The sequence below is a fragment of the Cryptomeria japonica genome, chromosome 3, assembly GCF_030272615.1.
Source record: "Cryptomeria japonica chromosome 3, Sugi_1.0, whole genome shotgun sequence".
NCBI classification, from domain to species: Eukaryota; Viridiplantae; Streptophyta; class Pinopsida; order Cupressales; family Cupressaceae; genus Cryptomeria; species Cryptomeria japonica.
In genome coordinates, this window is record NC_081407.1 from 634,886,617 (window position 1) to 634,908,966 (window position 22,350).

Consider the following 22,350-nt stretch of genomic DNA (forward strand, 5'->3'; position numbering starts at 1 on the left):
CTTGCAATTGCAAGGCCCAAAAATGGCTTAAGAACAATCGTTCTTTCTACATAATCCCTCAAATAACACATAAAGTTGTCTGTTAAGATAATGGTGCCTAAGAATAAGCTCTTAGAGATGCCTCAAACCACTTTCAATGATACTTTTCGAAAAAATGATGAAGCCAAAACTGGTTTAAACATTAAGTCAATTAATAGTTGGCATGTGAGCCCAAAATGTTTGTCGACAAAGCTACAAAGGTCACAAGAGATAAGATTCATATGATACAGTCATTCCATTTGTTCTTGATGTACATCTGGTGGGAGATTACTCAGATAACAGGTGTCTACATACAATATCTTTTCCTACAACACACTTTTCCTTCTTCCATGCATTCATACATCTGAATCAATTAACCAGATTTTCAGTAAGGTGTTTTAACTTCACTCCTTTTCCCAACTCATTTCAAATCATGTTCTATAAGTTTTCAAATGTTAAAACATGAAGAACACATTGAACATGGTGAAAGAAAAAATTTCAAAGAATAATTAAGTGGAAAGAAAAATTTACAATATTCACATCAGTGAATAAGAAAATACCAACTCTATAACCCCAATGAAAGTTTTTGACATTGCCAATATTCCCTGCACATTCATTGTATTAGAGAAAGTTAGTATCTACGCTTTTTCAGCAAATGCAAAGTCAAGATAAAAAGACGCTATAAAGAAATGCCCTAAATCTCATTGATATAAAGAACAGAAATAAACAAAGAATCTACAGATATTCAATTGACAATGAAATCTATATGGATTTGGGAGTTTAAAAAAACAGAGGTCAAATTGAAGAAAAAATATTTCAACCTATTAAGTGCAAGTTTTCATAAATTGATTTTAAAGATCGAAAATGACACAATATAAATGTTAAAGGGATGACATATTATTTGCATTCCTTTATGACAACAACAAGCATATGATGGCCGAACAGATTCCTCTACTTTAAGACTCTAGAAAGGCATTCTTATCTCATGCTAATGTTACATAATGCAAATACCAAGAAAAAAATTGTGAAAAGATAAATAAATGTTAGAAACAAGAGTGAAACATGAGATACTTTGTGTTATTGTTGAATCATAAACATATTTTTTTCCCAATTTTGGTCTATCTTGGCCTACAACTAATCGAGACTGCTATACTAAACCTGGACAATGTGATTGCTCAAATTTCATAATATAAAGAATAGTTGGTTTTAGTGATGCATGTTTGCATACCAAGTAAAATTATCAAGAATGGCCATATGGGGTTTTGATTTGCTACACACATATGAATCAATGAAAAACTCTTTTATGATACTCTTTTTGGAATTACCGACCCTATAAACTACATGAACTTTCACTTCCAATGGAAACAAGTACGATAAACACTAATGAACATGAATCTAGCTTTGTATCTCTCTTATTCTAAATATCATTACAAATCAATAACTCTGGCTTTTGTGGTCATAAAATACTTAGCCAAAGAAAATCAATAGGCTTCGATCATATGAAGAGAAAATGCTGAAGAAACAAAACTTCAGGAAAAATGAATCACTCATTTGAAAATATAGAAACGTGCTTACACAATCACATGCATAAATTAAAGAATGAAAAGTAAAACATGCAACAATTTCTTATTCCAGTTTCAAATCGCAAGACATGTATAATGATTGATTAGTAACTTGATCAAAAAGAATAAAAACTAAATAAATTATATCACTGTTTACATATGACCACAATAGCCCAAAGGAACTCGAAATACAATATGCAAATGCACTAATAAATTAACAACTCCCATTCAACAAAGCAAAATGGTTTTCCTCAGAATGCAAATGGGAATATCTTCAGGAACTTTCAACACACTTTCTCGCTGTTGATCAGGAGAAGGCTCGTATGCCGAAATGGGAACTGCATTCTGAGGAGACTCATCAATGAGCAAATCAGGAGGAGAAAGAGGCGTCTCAATGGAAACTGGAGGAATGACCTCGTGAGGCGTGTCTAGAACTGGAGACTTAGGCGCATCATCAGATTGCTGCCCCTCTTCTGGATTATCCAGATCGACCACCTGAACATGGAACCGTGATTTCTCCTTCCCACGAGTAGTTGTCTCTTCAGGTGGAAGCACTACTGCACGACTAACTCGTAATTTGATCCTTGTGCTTGAAGATGAAGCACCCTCCTTATTATCAATTTGAATCTCAGACTTCCGTCCAAGAGGCCCTGTAGAATCATCTTCTTTACCAACCTTGATTTTGATAAGTCTAACAGCATTGCTTTTCAACCATGCGTTAGTGTTGGCCAAGATAGACTGAAATCTGTCAAGAATGGATACGCACTCTTTATGTGACCATTGGATCAAAGGAAGTGGAGCTTCCTCAACCCTCCGTGAAGTGTATTCAGGATCAAGTATATGCCCGTCATCAATCATCCCTTGTGGGATATCTGCCAAGTTCAAGTCAACAATTTGCTCAACAGTGAGCCTGCAGTAATCCATCTTCAGGACTTCAGCTTCTGTGCGGAGATCTGCCCAGATGTCTTCAATGCGATAAACATGCACAAAGGATTTCTTGATCTTTTCCTTCATACCTCTATAATCAAAATCAGCTCTAGGTTTGAACCTCTTAAGCTTGATTTCCTGCAATTCAACCTCCATGGCCTTAGCCTTCACAGATGTGACAAGGGAGTATCGACCAATTTTCAATGGATTTGTGCTGGAGATCCCCATTCCAACCTTGTGTCTAGCAGACTGAAGAGTATAAACAGCCATAATCTGTCTTCCCAACTCCATAAGAATTATCCTATCGGTCGGGTATCTTGGAAGCATGTATGGTTGTCCATCATAGCACCCAATCCTCATGTAGGTGAAGGTGGGAAATTGCAGGAATAAACACCCATACTCAGATACCTTGACCCATGCCTCATCTGATACTCGTTTATTTCTGAGATCCATGTCAAACTGACACATAAAATATCCAAAGAATGCGTCTTGGACTCTTCTGAAATGTAGTCTGCTAGGTTTCAAAGGCAGCTGGTCATAATATTCCCAAACTGGTATGAGCGAGCGATCACCCTTGGTAGAAAGACCTGGAAAGTGTCTAAGTGATGCTGCTAAATATACCAAATAAGAATTCATAAAGAAGGTCATAGTGGTAGGAACCGCTGCAAGTTGTTCGCACAAAGCATCGCTGATGATTTCACCCCATGAAATGTGATGCGACTGCCGTATGAACATGATGAATTGATACATCCATGGCTCAAAGACATTAGAGTGCTCAAGGCCTAACATTCTGCTGAGAAGAGTGATGGTGTCTCCTATCTCCCACTTGAAATCACAACGGTACAACTTTGCCCATCTTGAGAAGGAAGGACGTGGCTCATGAATCCACCTATTGATGTGGCGCTTGCAATCTTTTTCTCTTTTCACATAATACTCTGCTGCACTTTCTTTGGTGATTTCCATATAAACAGGTGCAGGAGGTATTTTGAAGACCTTCTCGATTGTATCCGCATCAAGACGAATTATGGCTTCACCATCATCATTTTTTATGACTCTTGACTCTTTGTCAAAATGATGGGCGCATGCAAGAACAAATTCAGGTTCTAGGGCAGCCACTGGGAAAGAAGACGCATGATGGATATCGCTGTCCAACAGCCGCTGCAAGTTGTTATCCTATGGATCTTCTACCCTGTGAATGAATTCTGCCATATCAACGTGCCCTATTTCTGTGTCCCTGATGCGATCCAATGGAGAAGATACCTGGGAAGGTGCAACCTCATTCTGGTATTTGTCATATTTGTATTTCATTTTCTTTGGAGTTGGCGATGCCGGCAAATTTGACATTAATTGCGAACCTGGAATGCTGTGATGAAGACTTAAAAGGGTTAAGGCCACATCATAATCAGCTGCAAATATCATTTTCTTTTTCAAATGGGTAAAACTTTGATCTCTGAATTTCACGGTTTTGTGAGAAGAAGAGGGAAGACATGTAGAAATGGGAAAATCTTGACTTTGACCAATTTCGGATCTTGGGGGAATTTTCGCAAGTATACAAGTTGGAAAGTACATACATGCAATCGGGATTTTAAAACCCGAATACAAGTATACTTGTAAATTCGAAAATGGAGAAACGGATGAAAAACGGGATTTTGACTTGCGGGAAATGATGGAAATGGAAAGTACGGATATGGGGAACGTGAATGGATAGAAATGGGAATATCCGGGATAGTCATTTTCATGAAAATGGGAAGATCTTTTCAACATGTAATCCGGTTTTCAAAACCCGAATTTGCAAGAGAGGGGTATTTCACACTTTTCAAGCTTGGAAATTTAACCAAAAATGATTAAATTCCTTAACCGTAGGGGAAGAACAAGAATTTCCAGCGAACTTGTAATCGAGATTAAAAATCCCGAATACAAGCTAAGATGGAATTTTGAGAAGAATAATGCAATTTAACAATTGCATTTCAAAGGGAAGATTTCTTTCATGAAAACCAATTTTAAGGGAAGAACAACACATGCGAAAAATGTAACAAATAACGAAAAATGAAGAAAACATGAAAATAATAAAAAGAAGAGAAGAAAGGAAGAACATACCTTGATTAGAAAATCAAAATGCTTCTCCAACAATGCAATACTTCTTGAGATGAAGAAGCAAAACTGGACTATTAAACCCTTATCACGTTTTTGTGAAAATGCCCCCAAAAATGGCAGCAATCTTAAACTTGGAGGAGCAAAATGCCAATGAAAGTGTTCATTTCAAGTTTGTTGAAGCAAAACGATCAAGGTATTTGCTGAAGCAATAACACCAAAGGTATTTGAAGAGGTAACAATGCCAAAGGTTTAAAACGCAGCCAAAGAGAATCACGTTTTTGCAAAAAACGTGGTATTCAATACACATTCAATGGATTATTAAATGTCTTGAAACCAATCCCATACTCCACGCCTTTGTAGAAAAGAGCAAAACGATTTAGGAGTGTGCAAATTGTTATAGATTTAACTCCTAAAAATGTGGCATTAATAAATAGCGTGGTTGCTGATTTAGGGTAAAAACCAGCGAATGTATCCTTCAAATGGCATGAGAGATGTCCAACAATGCATGAAGATAGGATGCAAACCCAAAACGCCTCCTTCATCCAACGATTCCTCCACAAATTTCGCCTTGAAAAGGTCTAAAATCGTTTTTCTCTTGCATTTCGGGTTTTGGAGAGCCAAAGGCAAGTTCGTTTTCTTCAAAAGGAAGCAAATCGGGTTTTGGATATAAAACAACAAGTTCGATTTTCACTTTTTCCCTCTTTCATGCTTAAAATCGGGCTTTAAAAGACAAATGACAAGTTTAAAATCTCACTTTTTCACTCATTAAGCCAAAATCGGGTTTTTTTGGACAAATGACAAGTTTAAATTGTCAAAAATGAACTTTTATGTTAAAATCGGGTTTTAAAAGACAAACTGCAAGTTTAAAAATACTTGTAAGGGGGAAATAAAATCCCTACAACAAGTATTAAACACTTGCACACATGTAATGGGGATTTAAAATCCCTATTACATGTGAAAACCATTAAAGTAGGGGTTTTTTGAACAAACTGCAAGTTTACTTGCAGTTGAGCTAAAAAACCCCTATTTTAACTAAAAATGACCAAAAAACAACAAAAAGATAAAAACATTAAATGGGAAACTTAAAATAAATTACAAGTGACATATTTGAAATAAAAAATGCATATGTAAGTGATCAAAAATTCCCCTACAAAGACCACAACAATGAATATCATTAAAACTTGCAATTTGAAGAAAATTCTCCACCTGCAGTCTGGGTTTTAAAACCCGAAATTGAAGGAAAGGCATAGCAAATGAACCCAGAATTGGACGAAATTTGAAACGTAGTTCGAGAATGGACTGAGGATTAAGCCAGTCCATTAGCCAAAATTTTGCCTCGGGAAGCGTGCCATAGAGTAATAATTTTTATTTTTTCATAAAAAGCCCATCGTAGTGGTCCTTCATTTTTGGTAACAAAAATGAGGACAACAATTAGAGAAGGAATTAGAAAACTTGCAGTAGGTAAAGCTCGAGACATAGATGGCATACAAGCAGAAAATTTAAGGTGGGGATTAGAAATCCTCACGCCTCACATCAAAAGAATATTCAATAGAGTAATCCAAAATGGATTTCCAACAAATTGGTCAACTAGTGTGGTCATCCCTTTGCTTAAAAGTGGTGACATCAATAACCCCTCAAATTACCGCACTATAATGATCAATCCTCTCTTCTGTAAACTTTTTGGGAGCATGATAGAAAGGCGAATCAGTGGTTGGGCTGAAAAGGAGGGAAAGGGAGCAAATGAGCAAGCGGGCTTTAGACCAAAGTATTCTACCATTGATCATTGCATAACACTCAAACATTTGATTGAGAAGGTATGGAATAAACAAGGAGGGGAAGTCTTTTGCTGTTTAGTGGATTTCAAAAAAGCTTTTGACACGATACCTAGAGGCAAATTATGGAGTAGAATGGAAGAGTTGGAAATTCCAGTACAATGTAGAGTTGTTGTTCATAGATTGTATGACCAAGTTTGGGCTAAGTTACGAACAAAATAGGGACTATCAGAATGTTTTAGAAGTGACATTGGGGTCAAGCAGGGCTGCCCATTATCTCCTACCCTATTTGGGCTATACATTGACAAGTTAGAGGAATGGATAGACAAGTTTGGGGGTGGGGGAGTTCATCTGACCAACTATGTAATCAAGCTGCTTTTATATGCGGATGACCTTGTTTTAATGGCAAAAACAGCACAAGATTTGAAAGAACACTTGACGGCTCTAGAACAATTTTGCCAAGAGGCGGGGATGCAAGTGAACACTAGCAAAACCAAGGTCACGATCTTTACCTTGAAAAGAAAGAAGGTCCATAGAGAATTTGTCTTTGAGGGAAACACCTTACAAGTGGTCAATGAATATAAGTACCTTGGCCTAGATTTCCACAATAAACTCAACTGGGAAGCATGAAGAACAAAAAGGATCCAAGGAGGATGGAAAGTCTTATACTCACTCCAAAATAGATGCAAAAGAGCAGAACTATGGGATTGGAAAATTAAGAAAACTCTTTTTGGGCTTCTTGTGGTTCCGATGGTATTGTACGAATGTGAGGTATGGGGCAGCAGCACTTCAACAAGGAAATGGAGGCAAATAGAGAGATTACAAAAGCATTTAATTACAACTAGTCTCAAGATTGAATCATCTATCCCATATGAGATTGTCCTAGCGGAGGCGGGGACTTTCCCTATTGAGGCATCAGCTATGTTCCGATTGCTAAGTTGCTTAAGGAGGTTAGAAAACATGGAGATACATTGCTAGCCAAAAATGGCAGTAGGGGAGAAGTTAGACAGAAGGAAGAGCACATGGATGAAACAAAACATTAAATGGATGAATAAATGGAGTATTAACCTACAAGACTACCCGAATAACAATGGAGAAATAAAAAAATATGTACAAGAAAAATTCAAAGAAAACATGTGGGCAGGTCAGTTGGGGAGGAAAAAAGAATACTATATCAAACACTTCAATCCTACACATGATCATACACAAAAGATCTACATAGGAATGGACATAAAGTGGAAGGCAAAAATGCTAATTGCTCAAATAAGGACCAGCCCACATCAACTTAGATGCGAAACTGGGAGATGGATGATACCCAAAGAGGAATGGGAAGATAGAAGGTGTAGATATTGCACGCAAGGGGTGGTGGAGATTAAATGGCATTACATCATGGAGTGCCTAGCCTACAGTGACATCCGGAGTAAGTATGTTGAGACACTAAATGTGAACACCTTAAGTAGTCTATTTGACGAAGAAAAGATACCAAGAGTTGCAGATTTTCTAATCAAATTACACAGCAGAAGATCCAAGATGCAGAAGGAGAAGGAGAAAGAAGTTTAACAGTTTGGATTTGTTCGGGCTTTGCATGCCTTCTTTGCTAGCTATCTGTGGGTCCCATAGGTTGTTTGGCCTCGTGGACATTATTAAAAACATTCATTCATTCATTCAATCAATGAATAAGACAAAACAGTGAATAAGACAAAATAATAAGAGTTGAGTAATGAAATAAAAATTATCTCTGAGAAAAAAGTGAGTGAAGGAAAATGCTGTGAACATAAATCAGAAAAGAGCGGAGGAGATGTTGTGTGGGATAGAATGTTGAAAAAAAAAAAAGGGGAACGTGTAGTGTGTGGGGTGTAAGAAAATAATTCTGAGATTATAACTCAGAAAATAAAGTGTTCTTAGAAGTGTGAGACATGTGAAGTGCATGGAATAAAAAAAAAAATATATATATATATATATATTAAGAAGTAAGTGTGGAGAAAATCGTAATAATTCTGAAATTATTCTCATACAGTTTGAGCAGGATGTATACAAGGATATAGTTGTAAGTTTCAAAAGAAGTACATCTACAGATTTGGTGAGTAAAGACTTGATCAGAATGTTGCAGATCATAAGTCAGAAATTGTGGCAGATTTATAGAAGGAATTAATGTGAAGATATTAAAGAGGAAGACTGTGATCTCATTGAAATTAAATTGTGATCAACATTATAGATGGTATTGTTGCAGATTTATAGAAGCAGATTTGATGAAAAGGATAAAACAGTTTTATAGAGCAGATTTGTGGAAGAGTACTTAGCAGATTTTGAAAAAGAATTTATAACAGATTTCTGAAGAAAATATCTCAGATTTGGGAAGAGATCATAGAAGGCTAGAAGAAGACAATATAGCAGTCTTGTGTAAGAAATTCATAGTAATCCATCATCTGTTGTTATAGCAACATTGTCAAGGTGGAAAATCATATTTATGTGAAGTGGGTTGGTGCTCATAGATTCTGAATTGGGAGTTGGTGCTTCCAGTGGGTTGGTGCTCACAAATTTCAGATTTGGGAGTTGATGCTTCCAGTGGGTTGGTGCTCACAAATTTCAGATTTGGGAGTTGGTGCTTCCAGTGGGTTGGTGCTCACAAAATTTTGAAGTGGGAGTTGGTGTTTCCAATGGGTTGGTCCTCACAAAATTCAGATTTGGGAGTTGGTGCTCCCAGTGGGTTGGTGCTCACAAAATCAGATTTGGAAGTTGGTGCTTGCAATGGGTTGGTGCTCACAAACAACGTAGGGGTTGGTGCCTCTAGTAGGTTGGTGCCTACGAAACATTGTAAAAGAAGAAATATATATAAAGGAAATAATTTACTGTGGTTTCTCCCGTAAGGGTTTCCACGTATATATCTTGTTTTCATTTTGTTAGATCACGTGTGAATGTTGGTATGCAATAAATATGTTAATGAGATAAGTATATATTTGTGATTAAAGTTGAAAAAGTTTAAGTTGGTGAAATTTGTTGTTATACTGATTCACCCCCCTCTCAATATAACCATGTGCTCTTCAGAGAGGTCGGGGACCATAACTGCTAATTTCTGAAATCCATTGGTATAATCTTCTACAATTCATTGTTGACTAAGTTGAGATAATTCTTTGAAGTACCATTCTGGGTGCCTTTGATCGAATCTCTTGATGAGCCTTTGAGTGAATTCACTATAAGTAGTGATGTTTTGATGACCTTGAGTGATAAGGCCATGATGCCACCAATTGCATGTTGTCCCGGCTAGATGAAGAATAGAAAACTTGATCGCATTTTCCTCTGTCATAGGACTTAGTGATAGATATGTGTCCAATTTCTAGACCCATGACTAGGCAGTAGATTTTCCCGAACCATCAAAGTAGGTTAAGAACATTTTACTTATCCTTGCCTTAAGGTCTTTGTCTATGTGTCTTCTTCTTCTATTGGAGTTAACTTGGGTCTTGACTTCATAGTACTCCTTAAAGGGAATACGCCCTTGTACTTTGAGGTCCAACCTTGCATAGATTTCTGCTAGTTCTTCTACACTATATGTCATTGGTTCTTCTCCTTCAAGCATAGGTTCTTCTCTAGGCAAAAAATGATGGCATGGTGGGTCTAAGAGTGGAGACTCAAGTTGAATGTTAATTTTGGGAGTGATTGGAATGTGTATCACTCCCTTGATTTTGATTAGTTCTTGTATTGTTGCAGTTCATCTTTTGGATAGCTTGAAGGATCAATTGGTTTGTCCTTTCGAATTTTTCATTGGTTTGCTCCATAAAGGTTCTTAGTTCATTTGCCACTTGTTTTGTCATAGCGGATTGGCCCCTTCTACATTCATTAGTTTGCATTAACTAGATTTCCACAAGATGGCAGGATGATAGCTTTGATACCACTATAATGTCCCCTTTAGAAACACTAAAATATAGTAACTAAGTTGAAATGTATTTGACAATTGAACTATCAAAACGAATAATAAATTATTAGATAACTAAGAATGATTATATCTTTCTTGAGTTTCTGCGATAAAGTCTGATTTGAATGTACAAGAAGATGAAATTGATCTTAGTTCAACTCAGATTGTTGTTCCTGATTGATCTTAATACAATAAAGCACAATCAACTACAATCAAAAAAGGCAAAGGACTTGGTGTATGTGCCTTCAAATTTGCAGCTTTTTTCACGCAAACAAAGTGGCTACAAAGGGACACAAGGAAGTAGGATATCAAGCCCAAGTGTATTGACTTTGATGCTTCCACTTCCCACCCTATTGCACTTGATGCTGAAGATGAGACAACTACCAAGCATGATTGTGCTAGTGCCAATGCTAGTGGCACTATTTGTGGATCTTCTATTTTTCCATTACCTTCATCATCTAATATGGATTAGAATGATAATATTTTTTAAAATGCATATGATGATGCTTGAACAATGATGATTGATTGTTGACACGACCTTATTACTTTTTAATTTAAACATATATCATGACATTCAAGTCTAATGTAATGCCCAATATAAATACACGTAAGGAGACAACTCAATCCTATCTAACATGCACAAACTTGACTAAGTTACAAATATATATATGGATCCTATACTAGTGACCCTGCCTTCCAAATGCCTCCCTACATGCCTTTCCTCTCCCTCCCCTGCTTTCATTCCCCAAGTCACCAATCCACCTGCAACTTACCAAAAAATAATTTATCTTCTGAATGGCAAAATATTTTGTCCTTTTCCAACAAGCCATTCTGATACGAAATTGTTCTGACATTTTTATTTGTCTTATAGTAATGTTCCCTTTTTCAGATTCTCCTACTTTGCAGTTGGCACTGACTTTTTGGGTAAGTGCTAGCCTATTCAGAGGGGTAATTTGATGTTACTGGTGAGCTCAAATGGTAGTGGAGTTGTATGACACTTTCAGATGTGATTTCCAACTTTTGTTGTGATCTCCAAGAATCTTGCAGCGGCCATCTATTTTTAGTAAGTCGCCTGGTTGGCTCCATTTGTCATTATGCTTCATCAAGATCACCCCAATTAAATTAGGTTTCAATTCCAATGCATTCCAACAATTTTCACAAAGTTGGTGCATTAATGGCTTCCTTTTAATTATTTTACTAAGGATGATAAAAATTAATTAAAATATTTAAAATGCACCTTAGTGTGTGTTGGTTGAAAATTTAGTACACCTGGGGGATGTGCAAAATTGTGATTTCAACCACAATATGTGAGTATGATACTCTCCTAATTTAGGAAAGGCTCCCCCTATCTACAAACTAAACTAATCTAATATGGGTGGGACAACAGTCTTTCTTCTTCTTTCAACAAAAACTATACTTTTTTCTCTTCATAGAAAATTAATAGCAATTGGAAATAAATAACAGCAAATACAGAAACGAAACTTTTTTGTAGGATTTTTGGAACATAAAGGGAATCAAAGTTTCCATGAAAGCACAAAGACCTCTGTCACTTCCCCAAGACGGGAAAGCAGAAATGAAAGCACAGAGTCTTCAGCACTTCTACTGTCCTATCAACCTTGTCAAAATGATAATAATTTACAACACACGGCAGCTCAAAGTCTGTCTATATGATGCATTTCACCTTTCATGCACAAGTCTTAAAAATAGAAGCAGCACAAAATCTACAAGCTATCTGCCCACTTGAGCTTTCCACACTAGCTTCAAATATGATAAGCAGCTTAAAGTCTGCAAGAACAAGTTTGAAAACCAAACATATAACTCTAAATACAATTAGCAGCTCAAAGTCTGCAAGATTGAATTTAAATCCCTCCTGAACAATAGAACAAAAATCACAATCAACTCCAGAAAATGTCGTCACATACCAACTTGAATTGGCACAAAGTCTCAACACAACTTGCATCTTTTATTGAAAGCATTTGATTTACATCCAAGCTCAAAGTCTTAGAGTGCACATACAAACTAGCAGAATTTTGTTGCATTGCCCAAAAGATCGCAATTACAATAGACCCCCTCAAGTATTTATAGGAGAGGAACCTTGAGAAAAAGGTGGGAGGATCCTAACTAACTTGAGAAATTCTCTCAACCACCATGACTTATTCCAACTACAGTCCTAATTGAACTCAACTTGTAGTTGCTTTACATGTAATTACAAAAGTGCAAGTGATGAGTTAACTTGCAATTACAAAGTTGTTTTTTACAAGTAAACTTGTCAAAACAAAATTACCAATGCATAATTAATCTAAGTGTCCAAAGACACGACTCTAACTACACCATCCTTTGTCTTTGATGATCTTCATGCTGCTTCAGGATACTAGAACTTGATGTATTCGGGATTGGTGAAGTCATCTCGAACCGGAACAGAAATTTGCATCCTTAATGTTCTTTGTGTCCTTGGACAACGAACTTCAACCTTATCTTCTTGCTTGGGGTAGTACTAGCTTTTCAAGAGGGAAAGGGCTGCCTTCCTCTTTTCATGTCATGACCATCTTTGTCTTAAAAGCATTCTATAATTTGCATCCATGAATTGTTGTTGTATCTCTTCTTTGTATCATCCTCCAATCTTGAAATCTGCTTGCAAAATAAGGCCCATGCCTTAACTTATTGATTTGGTAGGTCGTGTGTGCAAACAAGACTGACATGGGAAGGGATAAATTGATGCAAAAATGGGCTCACAAGTGAATTTCAGATTCTGGAAACTACATTACATGTGTGGTAAAACAAGAGCATTAACTTGCAATTGTGGAGAACAAACATGCAACTTCATATGTGTAATGGGTACTACAAGTTTGCACTTGTATTTGGACTTTTAAGACTCATTTTCAAGTGTTTTTGAGTGCATTTTGGACCAATTTCGGGTTCTGGAAGGTTGATTGCAAGTGAAGACACAACTGCAATCGGGTTTTTAAATTCCGGTTGCAAGTGGACTTGTAATTGGAAAAATGATACCAACTGGTAATGGCAAACTTTATGTGACCATGGATAGATATGGAGAGGGACATTCTCATCTTGGCAACTTGGAAAATGGGAAAAACTCTCAACATTGTAATTTTTGTAAAAGGAAGGTTAACTCTTTTTACCAAAGGGAAAGACAACATAACAAAAGGTACTTGTAATTGGGTTTTGAAATCCCGAATACAAGTAAAAATGAAAAGGGGGAAAATCTTGCACATTCACAAATTGCTTTGCAAATAACTTATCAATTGGGAAGATCACTTAGAAACCCAAATTCTTGCTTGGTCAAATGCCCTAGACCAAAACAAATGAGCTTGGGAAGAACTGAAATGCTCCAAAAATAGACATGCTGAAAACCCTTGGCAGCCAAAAACGGATTTTGATTTAACCTCCTCCTCCAAAAACGGCATGAATAGAAGTAGATTTGACTACAAACACTCATCAATGAAGGGAGAATACAAGACGAGTTTGCAATGTGGCGAATTTCATGCTCCAAAACATGGCAATAACCAGCAAAGACGACTTCCAAAAACGTCTCTAAAAATGCCTTCAAAAATGCAAAACGTGTTTGCCCAATCCATTTTTGGTGAAAAACGTGGCAATAAACATTGATTACCAACGAATTTGCATGAATATAGGATGGATTTAGTGGAGAAATGCCACAAGAAATGGATTTGGGAGAACAAATGTGCAGGTCGGGTTCTTCCTTTCCAACTCCAAGTAAAATGTGCCCTCCAAAAGATGCATTCGGGTTTCTAAAACCCCTTTACAAGTTTTAAATTACATCATTTTTTACTTCATTTGGGCAAATTTGAGTTTTAAAGGAAGAAGAACACAAAAATAAAGAGCTAAACAACTTGTAACAGCCAAATAAAATCCCCATTACAAATTTTAAATAACACAACTTAAATAAAAAAAGACTTGTAATAGGGAAATAAAATCCCTATTACAACTAAAAGCAACACATAACAACATGTAATGGGAAAATAAAATCCCTATTACAACTTTAAAGCACAAAGTAGGAACTTTTATGAGAAGTTACGAGTTCTCATTTAACTTGTAATTTTAAATTCACTTGCAATTTGTCCAAAAAGTTCCTACAACTTAAAAGACATAAAAAGCAAGGGGGAAATAAAAAGTAAGTTACAAGTTTTAAATAAAGTGCACTTGTAATTGCTACAAAAAACCCCTACAACACAAAAACAAGAGAAAATTAAAACTTGCAATCAAAGGAAAATTTCCCACCTGCAGTCAAGAAGAAAAAACCCGAAATTGAAGAAAAAACATAGCAAACGAACTCAAAACGCAATGAAATTTGAAACGCGGATCGAGGATGGACCAAAGATTAGTCCAATCAGCAAGAAGAAAAATTTTTGCCTTGGGAAGCATGCCTTAATAGTAAAATCTTCAACCTGTAGTGACTGCTTTGAAACCCGAACTTGCACAAAAAGCTAAGAAAAAGAAGACCAAAACTCACCAAAATTTGGACAATGATGGCAAAGACACCCCCCAATGATTTGACACTAACAAATGTGAGTTTTGCACCTTGTAAAACATGCCTTAGACAAAAATGACACATTTTAAGCAAAAATTTGTAGGGGTTGTCACATTTTTGAAAATTCAAATATGAGGACAACAGTGTGATAGCTCGTCAGAACCAGGGTGAAAAGTTTCAAATCTTGGGTGCATCAAACAGGGACTTTGTGTGTCAAATTTACATTATTTTAATGAGGTTTTTTTTGGAGCTAAAGTGGTGTTTAAATTATAAACTGAATTTCAAAATGGTGTTTTCTGGAAGTTGGTGGGAAAAAGTATAGAAAGGTGTTGAGGGGCTCATTTGGCCTTATGTTGAAGTTAATAATTTTATTTCTGGTTTTCAAGATTGACACAGTTCGTCTTAGCCTTCTTAAGTACGGAAACCCTTCTGAAGAAGATCGGCTCCAATGGTGAGAGCTCCACCCTAGTTGATGCCATGAGATTCACTTAGGGTCTCAGCATGAGCAAAAAGGTATTTACAGTTTTCAGATTCAAAGAGTTTGTTTCGTGTTCAATTTCTAGGTTTTCTAGATCGTATTTGTGAAGGTATTTCTGAGCAGTGTGTGTGCCTGCTTATTTTCTTTTGTTGGACATTGTTTGAAAGAAGATTAAAATGAGAATTATTTCCAAGTTTTAAAAAGGGGCATATGTTTTGGAAACATGGAATTTGATGTTTTGGGAAGAGAGAGTGAGAGTAATTGAAATCATACCATTGTAGAAGGCAACTGATATTATTCGATACAATAAGATGATTTATACATTGCTGCACAATGGCTATTTAGAGCCATATATTCCCGTATAAAACTTCCAAAACTCCCTACAAGAATAACACCCTATAACTAACTATTAATTTATTTATTACTAACTATACTAAAATCTACACTAATTAAATAATTAATGTAAAATGCCAATAGAGTGGCACTATAGGACCCAAAAAATGAAGACAGAATTCTACAGGAAATTGTGGCATATTCAATGGGACAGTAACTTGGTGAGTTGAAAAAGACAAAAAATTGATTGTCTTATTACGCCAACACTAGTGGACAAGAAGGCACTAAAGACAAACAAAGGTGGAATCATGGTTTAGTGTTGAAGACATGGAGTTTTCAAAAGGAGATTCGTGGCTATTGAAGGGAATCAAATACTTCATTTCTGTCATACCAAGCCTAAAGCAAACTTAAGTTTTCCTTTCTGTTCGATTTGGGAATTTTGGCTGTTTATGGGCTTCACAAGGCACAAAGAAAAAAAAAAATTTCCTTGTTCTCAGGAGGCATAAGATTTAGGGTGAAGTTGAATTATGATTTAAAAGGGAGTTCCGATTATTTTCATTTAGATATGTACCAAGTAGTATTTTAAAAGAAGTTGAAAGTGACTGAAAATTGAAGACATGGGATTAATTACTCTAGCCGCTGCTCTTGGGTATGGTGTTCTTCATTTTGGAAGCATAGATATTCATTCGGCACATCATGGCTGGGTGCTAAGACAAGGAACAGGTCGCCTGAAATGATTTATTTGACTAGCAGAGGGCCTGTGCTGGAATGGATGATTAAGGAATTTACTGGTTGCCATTATCAGACCATACTGCGCGAGTAGAATGAAGCATATATTGCAGATATTTAGCAGCAATACGAATTCAAAGTGAAGTGTTTTGATAGTACATGGAGACAAGGGACTGCAGATGACTCAAATTCTAAAATTTGCTTCTTCATTCTGATTGGATAAGGTTCCAAAAGCCAAAGATTAGCTTAAACAAAGCCAAGATATTTTGAATAATCTCAAGGACAACCTCCATCACGCTCAGAATTAACAGAATTTGTATGCAAATCGACATTGTATAGAACATTTAAGGTTGGAGATATGATTTTCTTAAGACTACAGACTTACAAGCAGTTCTCTGAAGAAAAGTAGAAAAAAATATCTTTAGTATCATTTCTATGAACCATACAACATTAAGCAAAGGATAGGGGAGGTTGCATGAGTTAGAGCTACTAGAACATAGCAAGATCCACATGTTTGATAGCTCATGCCTCAAGAAGGCATTTGGACAGCATTTTATGCCTACCTCCCTTGGATGATGAAAGAAAGTTGGTATTGCTTCCTAAGGAGATCATTGACACCAAAGAACAGACATAAAGAAACATGAACATAAAGGAGTGTTTGGTCCATTGGAGCAATATCTTAGCAAGAATGTCAATTGGGAAGGAGAGTAAATTTTAAAGCGTCCAAATTTACAATCACTTGTGAGCAAACAATTTTGAGAAGGGAAGACTCCCATGAACCCTTTCCAATTCCAAGTCATAAGGAGACCTTTGGCCTATTACTTGATTTCCTATAGGCTAGTTGGGTGGTGCAAGGGAAATAATTTAATAATTTAACTTGTCAAAAAAGTGACTTTGTATTATATTCATATAAAGACAGCTTATGTTTTATTATTAAAAAAGTTGTTTTATAAAGAGGAACAAAAAATGTTGCTAGGAATGGAGTCCAAAAGTAATATTAATAAAAAGAAATTTGATGACACTTTTCAAAAATAAAGCTTTAGAGGGCAAAGGAGAAAAGCAAAATATTATAATTCCCTCAAATGTCTAAATAAGAACGAGTTGAACATTGAATAGAATTATCAATTGCTAAATATCAAATCCCCTCTTGAGCTACATATATTCATCTTCCTGCCTAAGGATGAAAACACTCCTATTCCATTGAGTAGTTCTATCAAAGGATTAACAGTGCATTGATAGTTTGCAGAAGATCTTCCAGTTTTAATTTGTTTGGTGTGTTATTGCGATTTCAAATCATGTTCGGTATCCAAATTTTGGGTTTGTGTGCAGCTTTCAATGTGGGATACAAATCTGAAAGGATTATCCAATATTTTAATTTGTTTTAGCAAATGTTATTTCATTTTTGGTCTGTACCATTATTTCCGGTCGTACTAGTTCATATTGTTGAGCATATATTATTGTTGCTGCTTTGGAAGGGGTCCGTACTTACTTTTAATGATAAATAAGTTTCCATACTTATTTGAATTGGTGCCATTCATATCCAAGAAGATTTGACTACCTTATGACCAAGGTTGTGTTAGAAATATTGTTGTCATTGATGTCAAAGGAGAGAAGACCAAATCACTGTCATCATAGTGCTGCTGTCAAAACATGTAATGTTTGGGGTTTAAAGGTGTGAAGGCCAAAGGCCACAAATTGCATATTTCAAGGTAATCATTAAGACAAAAAATGGGCCAACCCTCATTGAAGGCAATGCTCGCATAAATCTAAATAAAAAGGTGGCAGAGGCGCTGGAATTAATTTGATTAAATATGGCCACGCTCATGATATTATTTGGGAATCAATTTAAATACAATCAGTTGGACAACCTTCTTTATAGAAGGTTTAATTTGATATCATTTAGGGCCTCATAGGAATGGGCCAACACCCTTATTGCGATTGCCCCTCTTGGGGAAATAAAATAAATTTATTTATTCTCATATATGGTTGATCTTCTTGGAAGGATCGCCTCTCTTGAGGGAAGGCACATGGGAGTTAATAGAAGATGAGTTGGGGGTAAACAAGGCAAGCAAACAAAGAAAGATCTTTTAAATTTAGCAGATTTCTAGCAGACTTTCAAAGAGATCTATAGCAGGCTTCCAAGAAGATTTATAGCAGATCTATAGCAGACTTTCAAGGATATTTATAGCAGATTCATAGCAGACATTCGAGGAGATTCATAGCAGATTTACAAGCAGATTTTATGAAGGAGATTCACATGATTATCATGCTTTAAAGAAGCAATAATCAGAAGACTAAATTTTTGTTCATTAGGTCAGTGCCCCCTAATAGAAGAGATTGGTGTCTCTTGTTAAGTTGATGCTTAGTGGTGGGGATTGGTGTCTCCAGTGCGTTGATACCTATAAAGATTTGTAAAGAGAATTTCAATGTTGGCAGGATTTCAGGGGTCACTACAACAATATTAAACAATTTAATCACTTCTATAGCACAAATATAACTTGGGTATGTAAGTGCACCATTTTAATAAGTTACTTTGAGTGTTGGGTGTCGGAATATGCTATTCCAACCTTTGAATATTGCTAATATTTGTGTTATTTGTTTTATTATTGAAGAGGTTGTACTCATTGATTTAAAAGAACTTAATTAAAAATTGTGTGGTACTCTGCTAATTAGGCATGAATTTTGTATTTCTATTGAAGGCTTACCACTAGAACTAATATTATAACAGTTGCAGATTAATATAATGTTAACCTATGCAGTTCATTGCCAAATTTATTATTCAGTTCGTAATTGTTCTAGAAGGCTTGAAACTTGAACTAATTTCCATCATTTTTAGTTATAGCTTGTAATAATTAGAAAGGCTTGCCATCAAAATATGCAAATCTTTACTTCTGGAATTTGTTTTAGTTTGCAATATTGAGTTGTGTGGATTGCCACCAACCACCATTTTATTATGTTATTATTCTAATTCTTTCCCTATATGCTCTCACCTCAGGATCTTGATGATTAAAAGGTGTTAAATATTCTTCCTTTGTTTATTGTCAGACTACAAAAATAAAAATAAAAATCAGTCTGCGACATTACAATAAACTATAGCTAAAAGGCATACATCCAAAGAACATCCTCTCCACCAATTTATCTTTTGAATACCATAAAAGAACTAACATCACCATTAAAACTACAAAAACACCCAAAAAGATTCAAACAAATAAAAACCAATTGACTTAAGCTCTAACATCAAAGCCAAGAAAAGGTCTTGAAGCAAACAGAACAGTTTTAAAGCAAATTTAGAATGTTAATTAATAGGATATGGAATTTCGAAACAAAAAGGCTTACAAATGATATCCAAAATATGCGAGTAGATGAGAATTCAGAACAAGATGTTCCAAAACCAAATGTATATAAAGATAAGAACTTCAACCAATATAGCATCCACAAAAGTAGGTCATTGATATATATTACAGATTTCAAATCAAAACCAGTTGTTTATTCTATTCAGTGTGTTCTATTTCTCAAACACAAGAAGGTCGGGACAAATGCACATCATAAATGTTACAAAGTCCATAATTTTGAAATCCATGAAACTTTGTATTTTCTGTGCAATATATATACTTATTAAGGAATTTAATATATTTTCACATAGTGTAGCACTATCCATGTTTCAAAACAATACTTTTATAAGCATTCCAAATATGTTTTAGTTTCACATAAGAAATGCACCTGGGAGAAAACGGCTAATCGGTGAGTAGCCTTTGCTAAACCATATCGCTCATCCAGCTAAAACAAATACAAATGATGACAATATTTAAAAGTCTATTTCATGTATAATGTTCAAGCAAATATATATACATAACTTCTGAATCAATACTTGAAAAGTTTACTTATTGCAAATATAACTTCTTCTAGTCATGTACAAAGCAATATTTTTGCTTAGCATATAGAAATAGATTTTTAACATGAGTAAGAATATAACTAATTACACATTTACATATTTTGTTTCTAATCATTAAAAGACCATGGAATATCTATAAACAAGACCATTTTTTTTATGCCTGATTAACATTAATACTTCTAACCAAATAAAAAAGTTTCAAATCAGATAGTATCCACATTACCACGAGACGCATCTCCTACCCCCTAGGACACATACCAGAGACAGATACACATCTCCGGTACCGAAGACGTCTCCAGAAACTTCCCAATGCGCAGGCCATTTAGATTGGCTATGGTACCAGCAGTATAAGCAATTTTAATTTCAATTTTTGTTCAATTTTAAATTTAACATTAAACTTTACCACTGTTCTTGTTTTCAAAGTTCTATGTCATGATATTTCTTGGAGATTATTAAATTATATGAAAAAAATTTGGCATCTCGAAGTACCCCCATCTCCTATTTTTGAAAATTAGCCATACAAGTACCAGTACCAGTCTCCAAGTACCCCCATCTCCCGGTAACCTTGGATAGTATCCACAGCTAGAACTAGAAAAGGATCCATAAAATTGCTTAAATACTCACCAAAAAATTATTGTATATTGTACATTGCACCTAGAAAGATATAATGAGTATGCTTATAAAGATAGGATGCAAAGGACTAATTGTACGAGTCCACAAGAGAAGCAACTATGCTTCAATATATCTTGAGGAAGAGACATACACATAAGTGTCAAGGAAAAAAACATTAGCTAAAAATTTGAATATTGTTTGTATGCAAATTCATAAAACTCATACCTGCACAAAGTCACGAAGATTGGTCTTTTCAATGCGACTAGGAAATTCATGCAATTTTTGAGCTTGCTTTGCTACAAGATCCTTAAGGATTTTGAAAATATTTATCTGCAAACAAAAGAAAATTTTATGAATGAAAGGAAAAAACATTGAGCAAGTCTCTCCTCAGTTCGCTCTCTCACAAAACAAAGGATTTTCTCTAACAGATTACATACCTTTGAAATTGTTATTAAATACATTCAATTTAATATACATTCAAATAAATATAAAAACAATGTAGAACACTATAAAAAGTTGAGAGGTGGAAAAACACATTCATATGTTTGTTTATAAATCTAAACTGCTACATACAAGTTGAGGTGTGATGCTTTATCAAATCAATTTATATGGATGGCAGAAACACCAACATAATTAATAACCTAAGTTGTAAAAGTGTAAGCGAGGCAAATGCTGAAAGCTAACCAGTACCAAAGTGAATAAAAAATAATGCATTATTAAAAAATAAAAAGAGTTAAAATTATACTAACAGGGTAGAAATGTGAGGCACAAGTGGAAGTCATACCACTAGGATTCAGTTTAGCAAGTTAGATCTAAACAACAGAGCATCAATATGCATATGGGACAAATATATAGTATTTTAATGTTTTTAAATAATCATCAAGTACTCACTAGACCTCGTAAGGGAGGAATCTAATATATTTCCCATCCACCCTATGTAGGAAACATAAAGCAGCCTGATGTGATCTAACTGAATTCACCATCCATTGGTTAAACTTAGTGGTGAGAACTCAAATATTTAGATAGCTTTTTCTGTTTGTGCTTTGTTTCTAGCATCTTTTTTAAATATTGGACATGTATTCACTGCAAAAATTATAAAACTGTCGTGTTTAGAAATTCATTAATGTATTTATACTAAGTTGCCGGTCCCAGTTCGGATTCAGATTTTGGTTCCAGAATCGGGTTCGCAAATTCGTTCAAATTTATTTTCGGGTGGGTTCGGGTTCACTTTGGCTTCGTCCATACAAAAACATATAAAAATAAAAATTAAAAAATATATACATATATGCAGCAGCAAATAAGTTCATAATACACCACTGTCAAGTGTCTCATCCCCAACTGAGATATGTTTTACCTTTTCGGCCTTTTTAGTGGTCTATTTTAGGGTTGGAGGGTCAAGTTGACCAAATAGACAATAAAAAAAATTCAAAAAAATTGAAAAAACATATTTAATCACCAAAATTCGGCCTGGGGTTCTGCCACTGAATTTCAAATTCGCTGGAAATTCCCAAAAATT

General features: G+C 35.4%; 1 protein-coding gene across 3 annotated transcripts in view; it reads right to left on the reverse strand.

Moving 5' to 3' along the window:
- LOC131072079 (uncharacterized) overlaps window positions 1–22,350 on the reverse strand; it is a 358,141-nt gene that overhangs the window by 210,112 nt on the left and 125,679 nt on the right. For all 3 annotated transcript variants that reach the window (XM_058008113.2, XM_058008112.2, XM_058008114.2), the window contains exons 12-14: window positions 21,060–21,164; window positions 20,051–20,107; window positions 579–623 (exon numbers count right to left, since the gene is read on the reverse strand). In XM_058008113.2, coding sequence (XP_057864096.2) covers window positions 579–623; window positions 20,051–20,107; window positions 21,060–21,164 — 207 coding nt within the window. The remainder of the gene's footprint in view (window positions 1–578; window positions 624–20,050; window positions 20,108–21,059; window positions 21,165–22,350) is intronic.